Source organism: Lagenorhynchus albirostris, chromosome 3, assembly GCF_949774975.1.
Source record: "Lagenorhynchus albirostris chromosome 3, mLagAlb1.1, whole genome shotgun sequence".
NCBI lineage: Eukaryota > Metazoa > Chordata > Mammalia > Artiodactyla > Delphinidae > Lagenorhynchus > Lagenorhynchus albirostris.
In genome coordinates, this window is record NC_083097.1 from 51,799,719 (window position 1) to 51,823,229 (window position 23,511).

A 23,511-nucleotide genomic window follows, 5' to 3' on the forward strand; every position below is an offset into this window, starting at 1 on the left:
ATTTCACAATAAAAATCCATGACCTTAGTCAAAAACCATAACAAACTATTAAGTTAAAAATTATATAGAGGGATCAAACTTACAATATTCATCACACTCAAAATGTAATGTTCAATGTCTTTGCGGCCATGGTAGCCCACCATCATTTTGTCTGCCACTACTAATGTCTCCACAAACCGCTCAATGCTTACTGATCTCTTCTGTCTCTGGTGGATATGTATGCCATTAATTGGTAGTGAAGAAGGAAAAGCAGATGTGTCATTCAACCACCAAGGTTTGCCACTTCTTAGGAGGTCTACAATAAAAACAATTATCTAGTTCACATAGGTTCACTAATTAAACGTATTTATTCATGGAGTTTTCATGTAGACATACTTCTCATAAATTCTCTAACACACTAAGATTTTTCAAAGTGAGGGAAGGGGATGAGGAAATGCAGTAGTGAAAAAATTAAACTTCAAATTTTTCAAAATAATCATATTACCTGAAAAAATTAATAACATTCAACTGCTCATGAAAACAAAACAAAATAAATCTAATAGTTTACTTTAAAAAAGGAATCTTCAAATAATCATTTCATATTTTTCCAGTGAGTGATTATGTCATAATACTTTTAAATTTAGAATATGTACTTAAAAAAATCATTTAAAGTTGTTTAAAAAGCAACTAAAGCATTGACTTTCTAAACAGCCTAAGACAGTTCTGATGAAGAATATTAATGTTGCAAAAATCTATTCCTAAAATGCTTTTTGAGCATTTATTTTAAAGTAAGATGCTTTTATTAAACTATCTTAATAGAGCAATTCTATACTGCTCTAGAAATCTCAAATCTAAAAGGCTGTGAATTATCTTTTTCATTTAATTTTGTATTCTACAACTATTTATCCTGACAAAGTACCCAAAGTATTCCTTTTCCATAACCTAGAGGTCAATGGCATTAGACTGAGAGTTGAAAGACAATGATTCCGACATAACTCACTTTAAACCACATTTCAGTGTGGATTGCAGCTTTATCCTTTGATTTCTAGATACTTGGTCCTTCAGCACAGAGGAAACCTTTTAGTACTATGGCATTTGTAAACACTTGCCTCATTTATATTCATCTTCATTTAATAAACTTGAGCAAGTACAGGTCCTCTGTATATCTCACTTTCATATCCTTATATTGAACAGGAAATCTTTCTAACCGCCACTTACTGAAAAATTTAGTTACGAAAAGTTAGAGTAATCTATATAATCTACTTGACAGAAAGTGGCACTATACTGTTTTTCTTCAGCCTTTCCCTTTTAAAAATTACTTTGAGAGAAGTTATAAATTTTAAGAAATAAGAGATGGAAATGACCATGAGAAGCATCAGTCAAATACTTTTGAAACTCATATAAATTAAATGAGTGTCTTTATTCCTAAAGGTGAAGAGAGGCAGAAATATACTACTTCTTAATTCAATAGCATATCCCCAAGACAGCCAGTGAGTATTCCCCTATGACCACTGTGGCAGACAGACTCTTAAGGTGGCTCCCATAACCTCCTGTGTCCTCATCTCCTCCCTTGAGTATGAGCCGGACCTGTGACTTGCTTCCAACCAACAGAAGACAGGAAAGATGATGGGATGTACATGATTACATGTATATGACTACATACCTATGTTACATAATATTGTAACATCTTACTAAAGTCATTCCCTTGCTGACTTAGAGGAAGGAAACAACCAAGTTGGTGAATTGTACATTGTACATTCCAGAGGTGGCCTCTGGCAAACAACCAGCCAGAAACTAGTTTTCAGTCCTATGACAGCAAGGAACTGAATGCTGCCAACAACCATGGGTGTGAGGAAGTGAATTCTTCCCCAGTAAAGACTCTGGATAAGAACCCAGCCCTGGCTGAGGTTAAATAAATAACCTATACATACACAGATTCCTGGTCCACAGAAAATGTGAGATAATAAAAGTGTATTGCTTAAGCCATTGGGTTTGTGGTAATATCGTTATGAGACAGCCAAATCTTTTCTGCATTAACATTACTCCAATTTCTCTTGCTCAGTTTTCTGTGATCATGAAACCACTCATGTATTCAAATCATGCCTAGTCTTCTCCTTCCTCTGGCTGGACAGCTTAAATGTCTAAATACAGGATAGAATTTCCATTATTTTGATAATTTTCACTCTCATTCAATTTCTCCTTATTTTTATTTAAAGTATTGTATAAAGAATTAGACCATCATTGGGCAACATAAACACTTAGCAATAGTGTTTCTCATTTGATAGGATTTAGTATAAGGTAGCTGCTGTTATCATCATATTCACAATTTTCAACTTTTTAGCTTTTTAATTGTTAGTTTGCTTGGCTATTGCTCCATCAGAAATATATATATACAGTGTATTTGATGGACATTCATAAGTGAAAAGTTATAATCGTTATACTCAAAAGATTTGTAGTCTGATAAATATATGTAATATACACACATGCATACTGAATGAATAAAATCTAAAAAGGTAACATCTTTAGTTTCATTCTAAAGATTACAATCTTTCCCGCATGATTAGATCATTACAAAACAATATCTACATTTTATAATTGTCAACTGACTGCTTAATGTTAAGTTCAATGATCTGTAATGAATATCTCTTTTAGTCTAAAATAAAATACACAACTGACTTGTTTTATTTTGTTCCAAAATAGAGATTAGTAGTTCAAATGATACTCATTACATGTGCTTTGCTCAGTTTAATTTTGGATTGAGTATTGAATGTTAAAGAAAACATTCCTCCACAAACATATACAATAAAGAACTTTTCCCCCAAGGCCAAGTACATAGATCTCTGTCATCTGAAATATAATTTTGAGTTTTTGATCAATCTCAAAATATCTTTAATATATACAGCCATGCAAAATTATCTCATTGATCTGGTTTATTTTTATTTCTTTTTTTAATATTTATGTATTTATTTGGCTGCATCGGGTCTTAGTTGCGACATGCGGGATCTTCGTTGCAGCATGAGGGATCTTTCACTGCGGCGTGCAGGCTCTAGAGCGCACAGGCTCAGTAGCTGCGGCCCGAGGACTTAGCGCCCCGCGGCATGTGGGACCTTACTTCCCTGACCACGGATCGAACCTGCATCCCCTGCATTGGAAGGCGGATTCTTAACCACTGGACAACCAGGGAAGTCCCTGATCTGGTTTATTTTTCACTACTCACTTACTACTTCTTGACGGTTGGCCATGTATTTATGTTTTGTTTAAATGCTTATTTAGTTAACTGTCTCTCCTCACTAGAATATAAGATCCCTTGGAGTAAGGAGTTTTCCTGCTTTATTTGTTGCTGCATCCCAGCACTGAGAATAGTCTTGCATATGCATGCTAAATTAATATTTATTTAATAAATACATAAGTAGATAATGCAGGTATAAAGACAAAATAATATCTATATGAATAGACTATAAGAACATTCAGTTATCTCTGGGTGGTAAAAGAGCAACTTTCATTCTCTTTTTTATTTTTCTTTTTATCCTGTATTTTCTAAAATTTCTACAAAGAACAGATATTACTTTCATAAAAAAATTTTAATCAATAGCTTAAATCTAATTAGAATGGGAAAATTCATATTTGAATACGAGATAAAAATACCCACTGTCAAGAGGGTTTTCATATCTTATATTCTGATATAAACTTGAGTTCCTGATTAACAGATTAACTGGCAATGTGTATGCCTATAACAGCATATCTCACTTGAACGACGTTGTTGAGCTAGTATCACAATTAAGGTAGTTCTTAACCAGACATTTCTCAAACTTATTAAACATAAAGTGATTTTTTCCCCAATAACATCTAGTGACATTCCCACGGAATTTAGGGAGCTACTACTATAATCCCACTATTGGGAAGCCAGTGAAGGTGTGTAAGCCAGAATTAGGAGATAGACTTGACTAAAGACAGAAAAGGACAAACCTGGAGATAGGAAGACTAGATAGAAAGTCATTACAGTGGTCTATGATGGCAATAAAAGTAGATTTGGAGAACTGCCTGATTCATGCCTAAACCATTGAAAAATAAGGCTCTGCCTGGTAAATACCAGTTAGTAACGAAATAGGCACTTCAAAAGAGGATAACCTGAATCTCAAACAGTTAAGAGATACCTTTCAGAATATGATGAAATCTTTAAATATTTTTGCAAAAGGTGATCTTTAAACATCATGTTATGGAAAAAATGGTGGGAAAATTATATGACCATAAACAGCTAAATATATGAATCCTAGTTTTTAAAAAATTTATATAAAGTTGTACTTATAGCCTAAATTTTGTTAAATATAAGATAAACTATTTCCATAATGTTTAGCTTCTTTATTCATTTCAAAGACAAATCAAACCTTTTTTCATTATTTACCATGACACTGTATTTCATGCCTCAACTAGATTCACTTTAAGTGACCTTTTTCTAGTACCAATTATTCTTGACCAACAAGAACCTCTCATAATTAAAAGCCTCAGAGATGACTCAAGAAGAGAGTATGGAGAATGAGAACTCCAAAGAACAATTGTACTTGAAGCAGAAGTAAAAGAGCCTATAAGGATACAGAGAAGAAACAAGAGCGTGATGCATTCACTAATTCACAAGGCAACCCATTCCATTATAACAAATCTACCTGTTGAACCCATTCTATTTTTTATTAAATTTACTTGTTGGTGAACTCTTCTCTGTATTGAGCTGAAATCTCCTTCTGAAATATTCTGCTCCTAGTTCCAGCTACTAGAACTACATGGAATAAATCTACTCCTTTTTTTTTTTTTAATATAGTGGCTCTTTAAATGCTAGAGAAAGTCATCCCAATAATAATGATAGCTACCATTGTACTGAGTAACTAATGTGTGCTGAAAGGAGTACTCAGAGAGGTTGGATAATTTGTCCACAAGTATGCCAAAGCCCATGTTCTTTCTACTATGTTATGCTATATCCTCTATTTCTCTAAGCTTTCTAATCTTTAGACTAAACAGCCTCCTAACTCCCTACCCTAGTCTTTCTCTTCTCTAAATCAGTCTCCATATGGTTGCCAGAGTAATCTTTTTAAAACCCAAATCTGATCATGTGATTTCTACTGCATAAAACCTTTCAGTAGGATTCCAGTATACTGAAGGTAAACTCCTCGAAGTGGTTTACAAGCCCTTTGTGATTTGGCCACTTTTTATCTCTCCAGTTTCACCTCTCATGACCACTCCCCCCCAACCACTATGAATCTCACCCCTTCTCTAATATCCAGTTATATGAACTGTCAGTTCCTGGAATGTGACATTCTCTCTTTTGTTTCAGAATCTTTGTAAATGCTATTCCCTTTATATGGAACACTCTACCCATTACTCCCTCAGCTTAAAAGTCACTTCCTCCCTGAAGTCTTCTTTGATCACTAAAGGCTAGGTTTGTTGTCCCTATTATGTATTTCTATAGTACTCTAACTAACACTATCTTTGAATACTACCTTTAAGACTCTTCAAGTCTTATTCAAATGTTTAGATTCCCACCACTAGCAGAAAAATATCAGGCAAACCAAACAGCACAGAGTACTATGGAACACCTGTGCATGAAAGCTGTAACTATTACCTGGATAAAATAAGGTTTCCCCTTCTAAGAAAAAAATATCAAATTTTACACAGGTTTGTATTTTACGGACTTCTTAAGAGCTTCCAAAATTGACTTAAAACTATCAATAGGTGACATATTTTAAGAGGACTCTGGACATTATCATTCTAATTACTCAAATTCCTGTTTACTTTTATTATTAATCTTACCTTACGTGCCAGAAGAAAGTGGCAATACAAGACTATACTTTCTAAAAGCCCCACACTCACCCGAAACCCCACAATGAGAGTGATCATATAGATGCCGTTGTTGAAGGGTAGACTTTTTGTAAATAACATGAGGATGGCCATTTTCATAACTAAAATGTTTGGAGTCCTCTGTGGTATTCTTTAATGGTTCAATAAAATATTCTTCATCTTCTGTAGCAATAACACCATGCTAAAAGAAAAAGAAACAAAGAATTTACCAAGAAGAATCATTTTAAATATTAATTAGTATTATTACCAGGAGTCAAAAATAAACTGATATCTCTCCAAAAAGGAGGTTAAAACACATGTTAATAGAAATTTAGTGAATTATCTATACTCAGCAAAACATTATATAAATTTTCCTATTCTTTAAAAAGGATGTTTAAATACTTTTACATGCTATGCCGTGTACTAAGCATAACACATACATTATTTCCTCTAATCTTCCCAATAACGATGTGAGGTAGCAGAGACCTCTTGTATGTTCACTAAGACTTATTTCCTTTCCAAATTGTGCACACAACTTAACTGACTCCTATGTGTTTAGGTATAGCTTTGTAACTGAGTTTTGGCCAATAGAAAATAGGCAGAGCATATACCACTTTCAGGCCCACCCTCCGAGAACCTCTCCAGTGGAATTCTCTACTCTCTCTGAGAAAAGACCTAGGAAAGGTGGAAGCCAAAAGAGAAAGAACATGAGTCCCTGACTGACCTCATGGAAAGCTGTCCAAACTAGACACACATAAGGGAGAAATAAACTATTGTGATAAACTACTCCCATTTAAAGTTTTATGTTACACCAGTATATATGTCCTTAATTCATATATGTCCCATACATCCCCATTTTGTAGATGAAGTAATAGGTTCAGAGGTTAAGAACCTGCCCATCATTATATAGAGGTAAGTGAAGGCACTGGTATTCCCACAAAGCTCTGCTCTTATTTACAGTATTATATAGCCTTACATCTATTTACTTAGCCAAGTCCTACTTAGCTCAGTCATAGCTCCTCTTTAAAACTTTTTTTGAGTCCAACTGCAGTAGCATCAGCCTCCTCTGATCTCCAACAGAGCTTATTATTGGTATCATTTATTTTTAATTAATTCTATTATGCTTTGCTACATCTCAGGTCTTGAATCTGTATTTAAATTTGGTATAACTTTCCAACTGCATGTTTTATTTTCCCAACCATACTATTTGCTCTCTTAAAGAAAGGGTTTCTTGGTATCAGTTACACCCATAGAAAATGTCTCATATGTAGTATATACAGCAAATAAAATTTGCTGATTAAAAGAAATGAGATAGTAAGTTATCTACATCAGAAATAAGAACTTCCATCCTTGTCTAATAGTGTTTTCCTAAGAATGGCACATGTGAGGACTGTTCTTAACCCAACTAATTTACCCTGTAACACTGGATAAAACATAAATTCTCTGAGCGTATTTCCTCAGCTGGAAAAATGAAAGGGTTGGTGTAAATTAGTGGTTTTAAAACAGCACTCTAGGGAGCCCTAAGGGTTCCATGGAAGTGCCCTTAGGGGACTGCCCCAGACAACAAAGGTAGACCTACATGGCTTGGATTCCTGGGATTAGGAATCAGCTGTGTTTTTATTAATCTATATATTAAGTTTCCACATAACATTTCATTTGAGAAAAGAATTTTGCCGATTTAAAAAGAAAAAAAAAGCTAAAAACCTCTGGTCCAGATAATCTCTAAGATCCCTTTGAATCTAAACCTCTATGATTCTGTTTAGGGAAATTCATGCTAAGTACCACATGCTTGGAAAGAAAAATAAGACATAATCAGAGTTGCTCTAACTTACAGATGAAGTTGGCAGCCACCTACATGAAATCAGCTAAAGAATGCAAAAAACAAAAAAGCAGACCTAGGGCTTCCCTGGTGGCGCAGTGGTTGAGAGTCCACCTGCCGATACAGGGGACGCGGGTTCGTGCCCCGGTCCGGGAAGATCCCACATGCCGCGGAGCGGCTGGGCCCGTGAGCCATGGCCGCTAAGCCTGCGCGTCCGGAGCCTGTGCTCCGCAACGGGAGGGACCACAATGGTGAGAGGCCCGCGTACCGCAAAAAGAAAAAAAAAGCAGACCTAGTCACTTCACATTATTTTCACCACTGTTGCTTTACTTTTAGGATATTAGTCCCTAAATTAAATGCAAATACTGACAGGAATAATATAATACGCCAGTAACAAATTCTAATACCTGATCATGAATTACTTTACCATCAAGATTAACAAAGTAATAGCAAACTGAGCAAGGCTCCTGAAGAAAAGAGGGCACATGCAGAAGAGAGGGCTTGTATAAGAAGTTTTGATAAGTGTCTAGAGTACTGCCCAGAAAAGGGAGAGCACTAAAGTCATGTGATGCTGGACTATGGGCAGAAGATGTCAAAAGGTCCTCAGCAAAAAACTCAGGTTGCTGGAGAAAAACAGAGTCAGAAACTTGGTAAGTAAATAAAATCTCTAATTTCAAGAACGGAAAGGCCCTGGAAGAAAATCCAGAGTTAGGTACTCTGTAAAATGTTTACACTCATTATCTCATTTAATCTTAATAGCTCTATGAAGTAAGTACTACTATCAGCTCTACTTGGCAGATGAGAAACCTACACTGAGCAAAGCTAAGTAACAAATTCACTCAACTATCTTTGGAGACTGGACTCTTAGCCACTATAATTCCCTTATCCTCTGAGTGTTGCTTCTTCTTCTTTTTTTAAAATTAATTAATTAATTTTGGCTGTGCTGGGTCTTCACTGCAGCGTGCAGGCTCTCTAGTTGCGGCACGTGGGCTTAGTTGCGGTATGTGGGATCTTAGCTCCCTGACCAGGGATCGAACCCAGGGCCCCTGCATTGGGAGCACAGAGTCTTAACCACTGGACCACCAGGGAAGTCCCCTGAGGGGTGCTTCTAACTTTGTCTATTCATTCACCAAGTATGTTTTGAGTGCCTATCACATGGCAGGTACTGTTCTAGGTGGTGGGAATACAAAAGTGAAAAAAACAAGGTTCTGGCTCTATCATGGAGCTTACATTTTGGTGGGAAGAGGTAGAAAAAAGTCATTCATTATATAAATAATTCATTATATAAATAAATAATCAATCAGGTAGTAAGAAATGTCAAGAAGAAAAATAAAGCAGTAAGAGGACAGAAAGTCATCAGAGGACAGAGAGAATTATATAAACTATTTAGGATGGTCAGGAACATCCTCTATAATAAGGTGATATTTGAACAGAAACTTGAATAAAGTGAAGGAGCGTGCCAAACAGATATCTTGGGAAAGAGCAGATCAGACAGTGGGAATGGCAAGTGCAGAGGCAACGGGGTAGGAGCAGGCATGCAGTATTTGAGAAACAGCAAGGAGCTACTGTGGCTAAAGGGAGGGAAGGGGAAAATGATTATGAGATTAGAAAGGAGCTGGAGGCCAGATGATAGAGGACCTGAGTTAGGTGGGAGTCCCAGAAATCTGTGCATGCCTAGCAAGAGTCCTACTCCCACTTCCCTCAGCATCCCCACTCACCTCTACACTGCTGGCCTCCGGACCATCAGGATTAATCTCATCATGCCCCCTTGCCTTGTCATGCCAGTCCCTTCAAAATGCCCAAGGTCCATCCCCTGGATTCTACTCCCCATATGGTTAAGTACATCATGTTTTCTAATCCCATCTTCTACTTCCCCCTTCACCATTTAAAACACTTCTGCTGTACCCTCTCAAACTCAAGGTCAATTATATACAAAATCTCCTATACACTCAGCCTCATCTGTGAATGTTCACTTCATCTTGCTCAAACAAAAACCTGAATCTCCCTAGATAACATTCTTTCTTCCCTGTAATCTTCTGGAATGGTGGCTACTTTCTCTCCTACATACCTCCTATTGGACCTGGAGGTAGGGTTAAGAGTTCTTGTACTCATTGCCATTTCTAAACAATTATCCCTCTCTCCAAAAAAAGAAAAAACCTTACCACCTTCAAATCCCATACCATCACCTTCTCCCTCTGCTAGCTGTAGTTATCTACTGACCCAAAGTCACTTTCCTCATTCCTCAAAGATCTTAGCTTCTGGGTCACTGTCACCCTTTGCAATACCACTCCTGAATAATTGTTGACTTCAGTATCTTCTTATATCATTGGTTCTTAAAATTTGTGTGTGTGCACGTGCCCTGAATCCCTCTGAAGGTCTAGGCGTGAAGCCTGGGGACCACTTCTCAGAATAATATCTTAAATGCAAAAGAAATATATAGGATAATAAATAAAACCAATTATAATGAAATACAGTTATCAAAATATTTAAAAAATGTAATATAGTAATACATATGCCTTTTTGTAACTCTTTAAATAAGAAGCTTTGCAATAGATCTAATAACTACTATAATTTCACAATAGTGATTAACATAAATAATATTTTAAGGGACCTGCAAAAACTGTAACATGATATGAAAATATCATTTCTATCAAGACAAAGTTACAGGTACTGCTATTACTTTACTGGCTTGTTACCTATATTGTTAACTGAAGGAAATGTTAAATTTCACTTAAGAATTAGTAAAGATAAAGATGAAATTTTCCCCATTCCAGTTAACAAACCCCCTGAATTCTATCCATAGACCCCAGCTTAAGAACTACTTACATAGATGGTCTCTTCAATCCCTGTCCTCTCACTTCCTTGGCTTCCTCTCCTTTGAATAACTTGTCCATCTTACCTTAGACTAGTCTTCCTTTAAATCCATCATCACAAATCTCAACTGTGTCCTTGACGCTTCATGGCAATTATACTATGTTTCTCTAGTTCATTCAGTATCCTGCTCTCTGGGATAAATATTTCATACTTTCTCCTCTCTACTTAATCCCCTAACACCTCATCTTTCCATCTTCCATTCCAATAGAAAACAGCACACAACCTCCTGCAAACTTCTACAACCGCAAATACCAACCTACCTGCATCTCATGTCCATATGTTCTATATTATTTCCTGTTATTATGGATGAACTGTCCATTCTCCTAGATAAGAACAATTATTCGATTTATGTAGATGATTTCATCCCTTCTCGCCTATCAAAGAATTCACTCCAGAAATTTCTCTTCTCTTTACACAATCATTCTCATTTTTATAAAACAAAATGATAAAGACTCCCACTTCTGCCTGCAGGAACCGATCATTTCTTGCTTTTCCAAAAGTCCTCAAAATAATTGTCTATATATTCTTTACTCTTCTCCCATTCCTTTTTTTTTTTTTTTTTTTTTTTTGCAGTACGCGGGCCTCTCACTATTGTGGCCTCTCCCGCTGCGGAGCACAGGCTCAGCGGCCATGGCTCACAGGCCCAGCAGCTCCGCGGCATGTGGGATCTTCCTGGACCGGGGCACGAACCCGTGTCCCCTGCATCGGCAGGCGGACTCTCAACCACTGCACCACCAGGGAAGCCCTCCCATTCCTTCTCAAACCTACTCACATCAGGCTTTTGCCTCTTTTCCAAACCCCACTATGACTTCACCAAAACTGCTTTTGCCAAGGTCATCAATAACTTCTTCACTGATAAATTCAATGATTGGTGTTCAGTCATACTCTTATTTTGACTCAGCAGCATTTTTCCCTTGAAATACTTCCTTCTCTTAGCTTCTAGGATATTTGCCTGGTTTTCCTTCAACCTTCTTACTCCACAGTTCTTTGCTGTCCCCTCCACATCTTTCTGACCTCCTTAACCCCTTGGAGCACCCAAAGGCTCAGTCCTTAGACCTCTTATTTATTCTATATATACTCTCCCTTAAGCAATTTCACATAATCTCCTGGCTTTAAATGTCATTTATATTTATATAGATGACCCCCAAAATAACTTCATAACACACATCTCTCTCCTGAACTCCAGGCTTGGATACCCAGCATCCTATACAATATCTCAAGTTTAACATGTCTAACTGAAGCTATGATATATACCACCCCCCAACCTACTCCTCCTAAGCTTTTCCATCTCAGTTAATGTCTGAGTCTTTCTCATCTCATGTGTTGGCTGCTATTTTCTTCTAGTTGCTCAGGCCCCAAGCTTGGAATCATCATTGATTCTATCCTAACTGTGTCCTCTAAAACCTAACAACTGGCCCCCAAGTTTCCTTTCTAACTTCACCTTCCATTACTCTTCCTCTCTCTCACTTAGCTCTAGCCATGGTAGTCTTCTTGCTGTTCCTCAAACACTCTCAGATCAGACCTTTGTACTTGAAGATTTCCACCTGGAAATCTTATCTCTCAGATGTCAGTATTCCTTTCCTCATTTCTTTTAAGGTCTTTACTCAATATTTTTTCTACATTAGAACTTATCAGTATCCAACATATTATGATTTTTATTTATTTATCTTATTGTGTATCTCCTCCACTAGAATGCAAGCTATACAATAACAGGGATTCTTGTTTTGTTCACTGTTGTACTCCTAGCACCTAGAACAGTGCCTGTTACATGGTAGGTACTTATAAGCACTTGGTGAATGGATGAATTAATAATGGAAAAAGTAGAGAAGCAACTATGAACATAACTAAATGAATAGAAAGTCTAATGGGGTCATTGGTCTTTTTAAACTAGGTTTATAGTCTTTAGTATCTTAGAGAGATAGAAGAAAATCATTTTTCATCAAATAAGAACAAAATATGAAGAAAGAAACAATGCAGGAAAGATCTGTTGAAAATTAGAAATATGACTGCTATAATTTGTAAATCAATTAAAGCAAAAGTAGGAAAATCTCATAGAACTTAGAACAGAAAAAAAAGGGGGGAAGAGAGATAAGAGAAGCAGAAAACCAATTACAGAATGGGGTGGTGAGGGACAAGGAGATAAAATCACTAAGGAAATATTTTTTTAAATTTCTCTAAGTTGAAGGAGGGTCTTTAAATTGAAATCACCCATCAAATACAAAATAGGGGTCAGGAAAGAAGACCCACAGCTTACCACATTATTTATAAAATTCTTGAAACAGGAAGGATAGGAGAAAAGCATATCATATTGAAAAAAAAACTTTTAAAAGAAGAGGAAAAGAACAAGAAGCAGACTTCTATCTGCCACCCAAAATGTATCAATGCCAATTTTTTTTAGCTCTTTAAATCTTTTCCTAAGATATAAAACCATAGAGATAAATTTGATACCCCATATTTCCCTTTTCCAATTCTACCATCCATGGTTCTGAAGGAAAACTATTTTTGAACCTAGAATTCTATATCCAACTAAATTATTAACCAAACATGAGGGTAACATAAAGTCACTTTCAAATAGGCAAGGACTCAGAAATTTTACTTCTCAGGCACCTTTTCTGAGGTAATTACTTGAAGATGTTCTCCAACAAAACCAGGATGTAAACTCAGAAAGAAGAAGATGTGGAACTAACCTAGGAAAAAAGAAATCCCAAGATGAGAGAAGTGTAATAGCTCAAGAAATTAATTAACCCATACACTCCAAGAAAAATGCCTCCAAAGAAGAATGGAATATATTCCAAGCAATAGGTATAAGGACTAAGGAACTGGATGAAACTGATCAGTTGGTAAAGAAATCATTTTTTTTCCTCAATAAGACAAAATAAAAGTAACTAGAAACTCCAGAAAAACAAAACCTAAATAAGAAAGCAATGGTTCAAATATAAAGCAAACTAAAAAGTAACATTATTTTAAACAACTGATAGATTATAATGTTAGGAATTTTTTCCTTTGAGTGGTGCAAGCATTGTAAAACTGAAACTATGGGTAAGGAAGTATGATTAGAAAACACTAACGATCTCTACATTGAAAACTATTTTATATAGAACAATTAAAAACAGAATTGGCTAAAAGGGGCCTTAGAAAAGTGGGATTTTAGAAAAACTTGTTTACATATTCCATTTGATTAAAAATGTAACATGATATAAAATAAGAATGAAGGCGAGGGTTACTAAAACTGGTGGGTAAAAGTGAGATGAAGAATAGGATATTTACATAGTATCTGCTCACAAAGTATCTGCTCACAAATTCCTTATTAGTTGCCAAGGGGAAATAGTAACTAGTGGACAAACCTGGCAGACCACACCTAGATCGAGCAACATTGTAAAGCAACTATACTCCAATAAAAATTAACAACAACAACAAAAAAAGTGAGTCAACATGGACCATGCAGTTTCAATAGGAAGCAAAGTAAAACAGGTGTTAACGAATAGAAATAAGAGAGAATAAGACACACAGAAAGTCTCAATGAGGATGAAAAATAGATGAATGACACTTTGCTATCCCCTTAAGTATAGAAAAGTTTCCATTTACAACCTTCTCACTTTTGCCTCATCAACATCTTTCACCGTTTCATCAGTAGTCACTTATATCAGCAATTCTCAACTGTTTCCAGAATTAAATTCTCTTCTAAATTTCAGAGCTATATTTCCCAAAAGCCAACTAGACATCTTTAACCTTTATTTCTTCAGATTCTTCACATTTACTATATCAGAATCACTCTCTTTATCTTCCTTTCTAATCCAACATTCTACTACCATTCCCTTTCTCTGCTAGTAAGTTCATATACAGCCTCATCAAAAAGAGAAACCTCAATCAACTTCAATTACTTTCTCTCCTTCATCCCACACCCAGTTCAATGATATTTCAATTTTTAAAAATATTATTAAATATCTACTATGTACTCTATGCCAGGGAAGAAAAATTAATGACACAAATCCTATAAATTTTCTCACCAAAATGTGGTTCAAATTCTTTCTATCTTCTCCATTCCCAGGGCCATAGTCTTGCTATAGGCCTTCATTATCTCCTACATGATCTAACTCATCTTCATATTTCCAATCACTCCTCTTCCCTCAAATCTCACAATAGAATTAGCTTTTTTCCCCTAAATCTCAAATCCATTCATTTCACCACCCTGTTAAAATTATCAATGGCAATAATTAATGTTAATGCCAAATTCAAAGAGCTTGGTCAATGACTAGGAACAGTATTTTTCTATTGTACTTAACAGCAAATGTCATTTTAACATGTAAGAAGTTTTAAAACAGATTTATTTTGGATAATTTATCTTTATTCAAAAAGATAAATCTCTTTTGTATATAAAGCTTAACACTGCTTATAGAGAAAGAAGCTAGTGAGGAATGTATTCAATGTGTCTATTTTATAGGAATTAAACCCAAATATTAAAATCTAAGTAATCATTTTGACTTATTAATAGTTAAAGAAAATAGATAATCTGAGCAAATTCTTATGTATACCTATAGTGAAAATTTTTCTCCACTGGGTGGTTCGTAAAACTCCTTCCAAATTTAGAACTATTTAAACCCAACTCTAATTATGTAGTTGTTTATACTGAAGTAAAAATGAGGATATGGATGTGATAGAGTAAGGAAGAAAAACAATTTCTGAAAATGTGAGTTGAGAGCATCAAAATGTGTGTACTCTTTTAAACAGATAAAGCTTTAATGAAACATCTATACTAGCCTGAACAGGATAAAAGCAGTAAAGGAAGAGTGAACTAGAGGAAGTAGAAGTAGAAGAACATGCTTTGTTCTACAACCATTACTATGTGCCACCTTGAACTATGTATTTACCATTAGACTAGAATGGACTCAAATGCCCAGGCTAGAACCTATACTCTTGCAATCCAATTTCTAAGTAAAATAAGATTTATTATCAATTTTCAGATAAATATAGGGAAAATTACTTCATAAAGAGACATTGATATAAAAGATTTTCCTTCAAGAACTTATAAACATTAAATAGGTCATACGTAATTTTAAGCTATGTTGATTACCAGAGAAAGATAGTATAGAAAGAGACCTAAGGAGGCAATCCATGTCATGGTTTCCTGCCATAATATATACATCCATACATACAATACCCTTAAGCTCCTCATAATGATTGAGTTTTTTATATGCATTAAGGATATCCTATTTGAACAGAAAAATGTAACTCTAAAAGGAAACGTGAGGTTTCATTCATTCTTCTACTAATAATATGGGGTTTTAAAATTTGTTCTTACTTTGAAAAGTCAATGCACACATTATGAAAAGGATTATCAGAAGCAAAGGCAGCAGAAATAAAAAATTTTAGAATGTTACCTTCCCTAGATAAACTGTATATATATATATATATATATATACACACACACACACACACACATATATATATGTATATATATGTATATATTTTATTAATCTGAGGAAAGACATTTATATTGTGAATTTATTTTCCCATCAGAAATTTAAAATTATAACATCTACTTACCAACCCAACACAGTTGCTTAAAGCCACTTTAGTTGTACTACGTTGATCTTGCAAGTATCCTGTGTAATGACAGTTGTCTAAAAAATCATGTTTCCACTGGGGTCCATCTTTCCCCCAATATTCTACTGTAAAATGTTTGGACACAAAATCTGTGTTGAGAGTCAAGTTTAGGTGAAAGTGCTTGCCATAGGCTGAAAGTTTAAAAAATAACTTAGATACTGCCTGTTGTGGATCGAAAGGGTCCATACTCCGTCTTCTCCTGGAGTGCTTATCATTCTTCACAGTAAAGCTGAGAAAAGCTCCATTTTGATCAACCCTTATTGGAATAGTTAGCTGGTAGTGTTCTAGATAAGTCAGGAATTCCTCTTTGTAATCACAAGGCAGAGAATCCAGGAAAAAACACATGGAAGAAAAGAAAATTTAACAGAACAAAGAAGTAGCAGTATAAACAACAACTATATTGCTTAAAACTATGTATCATTATATGTGAGGTATGGACAAAAAATGTTATATTAAACAAAAATGAAAGAGCAGAAGTTTAAAATCTCAAAATGAATTAAGTTCCAAATATTCCATTCCTTAAAAAAAATTCTAAAATTATTTTGAAAGGCTATTTTTCTTTTTTAAATCTAATTTTAAAGACATGAATTCTAAAAGCTAAATTCTACAGTAAATATGAATATTTTATATTGAAACAAAAAACAGTGAAAAGTACACATATGTAAAAGAACAGAATTTCATTCAGATAAAATATGTTTATGAAAGTTATCCAAAAGAGTTTATATAGAATCTCTACAGTCTTGTAGAATTTTTTTCTTTTTTTTTAAAATTATCAGTTACAATGTAAAATACAGCAGCCACTTTGGAAAACGGTCTGGCAGTTCCTCAAAAAGTTAAACACAGAACTACCACCTGACCCAGCAATTCCACTCTTAGGTATTTTTACAAGAGAAATGAAAATGTACATCAACACAAAAACTTGTACATGAATGTTCATAGCAGCATTATTCATAATAGCCAAAAGAGGTAAATAACCCAAATGTCCATCAATTGACAAATGAATAATAATTATAACAATAATAATTATTGTTATAATAATACGTGGTATATTCATACAACAGATTATTCTACAACAGAAAGAAATGCAGTACTGATACATGGTATGACGTGAATGCCTTCATAATCAAAGTTCATTATCTAAGACTATAAAAACACTATGCTAAGTGAAAGGAACCAGTCACATAGAATTCCATTTATATAAATATACAGAATAGGCAAATCTCTGCAGAGAGAAATAGGTTAGAGGTTGCCTAGGGCTGGGGGTAAGTTGGTTTGGAGGGAACTGGGGAGTGACTGTTAATGATTTCAGAGTTTCTTTTTTGGGTAATGAAAATGTTCTAAAATTGCTTGTGATGATAGTTGTACAACTCTGTGAATATACTATAAACCACTGAATTGTATACTTTAAATGGGTGATTACATGGTATGTATACTATATCAAAATAAAGTTGTTTACTAATTATCAGATTGACAAAAAATTCAGAGGACTATTAAATATATTTTCCTCACTTAGGTGTACTAAATATTACCAATCTACCTTCTTAACCACATCTTCCTTTAGCTAAGTTTATCACTAAGGTGGAACCAAATGTCTGCAAATTGCTTCACTGTCTACACATGAAGTTCATCCACAAATATAAACTCCCATGAAACCATGACCAAATGGAAAAAAAACTGAAAAATAATATTTATTTCACTTCTCATAAATAAGAGTTTATACTAAATGCTATGGCTTTGTTGATCTACTTTGAGAGCCACATTTTGTACATATGGACTTCTAGATATATACATCAATCTATAATAGCCTTGAAAATCTGGCTCATCAGCACCAAAAAAATGAACTATACATTCATGGGAGGAGAATCCAAAAGGTATGCTTTCAATAATTCCATAAGAATTGGACTGGTCCATGGAAAACAAAATGACCTTCACTCCTGGGACCTCTGTTAAGATCTTTTCTATGATATGAAGTTCAATTTTACAGATTAAAATTATAGGGACCTATGGGTTAGAATCTGAAAAGTTGAACTTCTTGTAACTCTTACTCTTTTATCTAGTTTCCAGTCCTTATATCAGAATTCTTAAGTTTGGAAACATATTTTTCCACTAAGGGTCCATATTAGAAGGATCTTATATCAGAATTTGCCTGCTTTCTTGCTCTTTTGCAAGAAAAACCTTTGGATTCCTTTTGAACATGACCTTGCCTGTAAATACTGGCAATGAGTAACCCTATTAAAGTTTAGAATTCAGAAGAAAAGGCCTAGGTGTATCATCTTCTAAGAAAGACCAGTCAACTCTAAAATGTACTGGATATTAAATACTAGTAGGACAAGTTAAACAAACTCTTGTAGAGTCATTAACATTTATGAAACTAGCACTGAATTGACACAGTAGGCCTACGCTCCTACCAGCATACATCCCAAAGAAAACGTTCATCCAAACTAAATATTCAGAGTCTTTTCTTGTAAGATAAATAGCAATGTTTTTTTTGTCAGTTTCAAAAGCAGGAATCCTACCTTGAGAACTGTATGAAAGCCTGTGGTCACTATGAAATTCCGATGAAGCCATGACGAGGCTCAAAATCCAGGTCAACGTCTTCCACAAAATTTCCATAATTTAGAAAACTGGATGAGTTTTTAGAGGGCTACCTATGCGCTAGAGAGTCAATACCATGCCAAAATCGAAGCATAACAATTTTATTTCTTTAATACTTCTTGCAGATTAGTTATTAGATATTCCACTGTTTAACGGGTATTTTTTTCCAACATCCCGTACTTTCTTCTGTATCTGGATTCATTTTCTCAGTCCAAAATGAAAAAGATAATGATGGTAAAATTTTCACAAGCAGAGCATTAGGCTGATTAGTCACTAAAGTATGGCCATTTTTTAACCTAGAAAAAAAAAATTTAAGTTAACTGAAAAATATTCTGAATGGACAGATCTATATTGTTGAATGCTTGCCAAAGGACATACTACAAAATAACATAATTAAATCAAACCATTGTTGCCCTTTATAGTTTAAATAAACATTCACAAGACTAAATACCAAATTAGAAACCTAAATGATTAGCAGGATAATGCCAAAGCTACTTAATAATCAAAGAAGGAACCTGAAGAGGATTATAAAAATTCTTTTTAAAACTTTGAAGATAACAATGTATGGGTATAGCGACTAACCTTTTGATAAAATAAAAACTAGGCTGACTTTACAAAGATAATTTTGTGAAAGTGATAAACAGTATGTGATTGCATTCCTTAACATGCTTTTCAGTACACTGCTGTCCAGAGATTGATTTGTTGCTTTATGAGGCACCTATCTTTTTTTTCTTACAGAGTAGATCTACAAATACACAGTGGCATTAAGCAGCTGTCTGTGAAAACTCAGTAGCATAAACTAAACTTCTGAAAAGTTGAACCATATTTACTGTAACCCTTGACTTTATCTGGAAGTCTTTTATGACTCATAAAGCAACACATATGAGACAATTTAAACTATCTAGAATGTAACTGTAAAGAAAAGTAGTTCATTTTCTGAAAAGAATTTTTAAAAATTCAATTCAGGTATCACAACAGATTTCATGTCCCATCTCACGTACTTTTCTTTCGACTTACAATTTCAGAGTCCATGAATTCACATTTTATACAGAACACTGACATACTTGGCTACCTAATTTCCCAGCACATAGCACTTTAGAATAAGAAAATAACAAAGGGACTAGAAACTAGCTCAGTAAAAGCACAAACGTGACAAAAAAAGAGGAAAAACTACAAAGTAGTTTTAGAAGCCCAAGCAATACAGTTGCAGCTAGAGACAAATAGCCCTTATGTAGCTTAATAGTTCATATTGTATACTACGACTGTGGTACAGCTGAATATCTGATATTCAAAATACTATGCCTGAGTCAGGAATAAAAGGTTAAATTACTTTTAATAATGTAACTTATTGTTATGACAGAGAAGTATACAAAAGATACTAGATTTTCATCCCAAGACCCTAATGCATGGGATTATCATATAATAAATCCTTACATATTTGTTGATTGAAAAAAATGGATAAGTAAATGAATGAATTAATTAATAGTGATTAAAATAAAATCAATTTAGGGATATTAAAGGATATTTAAGATTAACTATAAACTTAACTTATTTGGAATACTTCATTCCCTACAGTGCTAGAAATATTGTTATTACAACATATAAAACAACCACAACCATTTAAAGTTCCTTACATCTGTGTCTATAAATTATTAAACTGCTAAACCTTGGAAAAACTAATTCATTAATCAAAAACTGTTGTTTTACAATGTTTTAAAAATGATGCTATAATAACATGGGAATAAGAAAAGATTAAGATGCAATCTTTGCCCTTTAGGAACTCATAATCTAAGGAACAAAGAAAAAACTCAAGATAGGCTGATATATGCCATAATAAAGTTATAAAAGGTATTAGAGGAGATCAGATGAGGGAGATGACTTTTGAGTCTGATGGGTGAAGGAAAGTTTATGAAAAAAAGTAACATTTCAGATAGACTCTGGAAGATGAACAGAATTTCACAAGTCAAACTTCTGGGGGCAACCATTACAAATTAAAGAAACAGAGTCCACAAAGTCTAGATGGAAAGAAAAAAATGGAAAATATTATTAGTAATAATAGTAAGTTTGGTTCCTATGCAGAAGATTAACAGGTAATAATATCTAGAAAGGTAGTTTAAGGTCAGGTCCAAAAATAAAGAGAACTTTAAACTTCTTTTAATATTCACAGCAATCTTGTAAAGCAGGTATTATTGCCCCTGTGTCAGGAAGATGGCCCCAATGATCGTTCCTCCTAAAATCCATGCCCTTCTGTAACCCCCTTCCTTTGAGTAATTTGATCCTAACTAATATAATACCTCAAAGGTGAGGGGATGTCACTTCTATGATTAGATTACAAAAGATTCTGACTTCATCTTAACAGTAGACTCCCTTGTCGGGCTTTGATGAAACAAACTGCCATATGGAGAGGCTCACATGGCAAGGAACTGAGAGCAGCCTTCAGATAACCACTGGCTAGGAAATGAGGCCCTCAATGCAATAGCTTGCAAGAAACTAAATCCTGAATATGTGAGCTTAGAAGCATATGCCTCCCCAGTCAAGTGTTCTGTGGTGACCTTAGTCCTTGCCAACACCTTGACTGCAGCCCCGTGAGAGACTCTGAAGCACAAGATAGAGCTAAGCCATGCCCAGACTCCTGAACCACAGAAACTGTTAGTTAATAAATGTGTGCTGTTTTAAGCCACTAAGTTTATGGTGATATTTTTTGCACCAATTGATAACTAATACAGCTGCCAATTTACAGGTAAAGAAGTTGAAGCTCATAGTGGCCACATAGCTTGAAAACAGCAGAGCCCAGAGTCATACATAAGACTATCTGACTCTAAAGTCTAAATTCTTTCTATTATATCACGCTTCCATTTTAAGTCACTGTAACTTAAATATACAATAGCAGTTGCATACAACCAGTATCAAAATAGATATTCATAAATGATATGTTAATTAACATGAAATTTTAAGCAACTTGATACACAATAACTGTTTCATCTCAAAATTTCTTCTACAATGATTTAGGCAAAACAACAGGCAGTATATGTCTTTTCACAGGCAAGAATCTATAAAGAGATTAAATCACACCGTCATTCAATAACAACACAGTTGACCCTTGAACAACAGGTGAGCCAGGGGTACTGACCTTCTGCAAAAATCTGAATATTACCTACAGTTGGCCCTCTACACACATGGTTTCTCCATAATAGACTCAACCAATCAAGGACAGTGTATTACTGTAGTATTATTATTGAAAAAAATCCTTGTATATTTGGACTTGCAGTTCAAACCAGTGTTGTTCAAGGGTCAATGGTAAAGAAAATAATCCAGTTATCTTGATTCCCAACCTACTTATGTACAGTCTCCAGCTCCTTAACAGTTGCTTCATGAACATTTACTCTTCATTTTTTTTTCAGATCACTTGAGTGTTTTGCATAAAAATGTCTGACATTAAGTGAGTCCCTCATATACTTTAATCTTCCTTTAAAGAGGAATATATAATTAACACATTTGAGTTAATTTCTAGTAGTGGTGACAGATTTGTACTGAATCACATTCATCCTTTTTTCCTATTTTCCTGGGCTCTGAAACTGACAAACTTACAATATAATTACCTGGGTTTAGGGAACAACTCTTTTTTTCCCCTTGAGAAATTTCCTGCTCTTCACAGTTTTTTAACCTCCACTCTTAACATTACTAGCACTGTCCTATAAATGCCCAAGTTAAGTAAGCCAGTAGCCTTGAAAGAAAAGGTAGTATGTAACTACCTGGTCAAAAGTACACTAACATTTGATTTAAGGACCTGCAGTAAAAAGAGCACTGATGCATAATAGAAAGGGCAGGAGCTTTGAAGTTAAACAAACCAGAGCTACAGTCTTGGTTCCACCACTAACTACAGTATCTGGCACATGGGCACTCAATAAATTGGAGTTTCTTTCTCCTTTCTCACTCCTTCCTTCCTTTCCCACATTTTTCAAGCCTCCAATGCCAGTGAGGAAACTTAACAAAAAGTAAACCAGTGGGCTCAAGTTCAACTAAAATCAACAACAACTACCATATCTAACCACTCTTAGTTACCTACACAATAAAAATGAAAGGGTGAAACTACTTTCTGATACCTACTGAAGAAGTTAATCTGGACATCATAAACAAATATGTATAGGTACTAACGTATCCAGATATAGTTTCCAAAATTCAGATTGATATTAATATAGTACATAATTACCCAGAAATCATAATGCATTAACTCCTTACATTGTACAGCAGAAGCATTAAGCTGTGGAAAGCACAAAGGTTTTGAGTCCTGTCTTGACTACAGGTTACTTAACTTTTATAGATGAGATGTTTCCTAGATTACACATGATGTAAAGTGTTCACATACTTCATTTTAATGGTTAAATAAATATTAGTCCCCTTCGCCTTGTTATCTGACTCATCACTTTTCAAAAGCCTTCCTTCAAAAATAGTTTCATGTTCCTCCTTCCCTTAAATGTGGAATGGTTGGATATGATGATGGAATCAATCAACTAGATTGTATTGTCTTTTAGAGCAAACAGTAAAGAATTTAAGTCATGGTAACTGGGCTTACAACTGTTTTAAATTTGAAAACAGAATCAAAACTTCCACTTTACATTGATTTCACATAGGTGTTTTTCCCTAAGACAAATGCACCAACCAGTAGAGTTAAGGGATCATTTAACAGCTTCCATGGATCAAAGCTACACTAAGTAGAAATAAGATCAGACAACTGGCACTTTAGTGATTCCCTCAGTAGTCTGCCCTTGTTGAAGGGTACTTACTTGTCTTTTTCCTCTATCATCTTTACTTCC

At 34.7% G+C, this 23,511-nt stretch overlaps 1 protein-coding gene across 1 annotated transcript in view; it reads right to left on the reverse strand.

The window, feature by feature from the left end:
* The window catches only part of ADAMTS6 (ADAM metallopeptidase with thrombospondin type 1 motif 6), a 266,740-nt gene extending 248,025 nt beyond the window's left edge, over positions 1 to 18,715 (reverse strand). The window contains exons 1-4 of the mRNA XM_060143008.1: positions 18,619 to 18,715; positions 16,043 to 16,407; positions 5,839 to 6,007; positions 84 to 295 (exon numbers count right to left, since the gene is read on the reverse strand). Of these exons, the coding sequence (XP_059998991.1) occupies positions 84 to 295; positions 5,839 to 6,007; positions 16,043 to 16,407; positions 18,619 to 18,715 (843 nt within the window). The remainder of the gene's footprint in view (positions 1 to 83; positions 296 to 5,838; positions 6,008 to 16,042; positions 16,408 to 18,618) is intronic.
* Between the last annotated feature and the right edge of the window lie 4,796 nt (positions 18,716 to 23,511).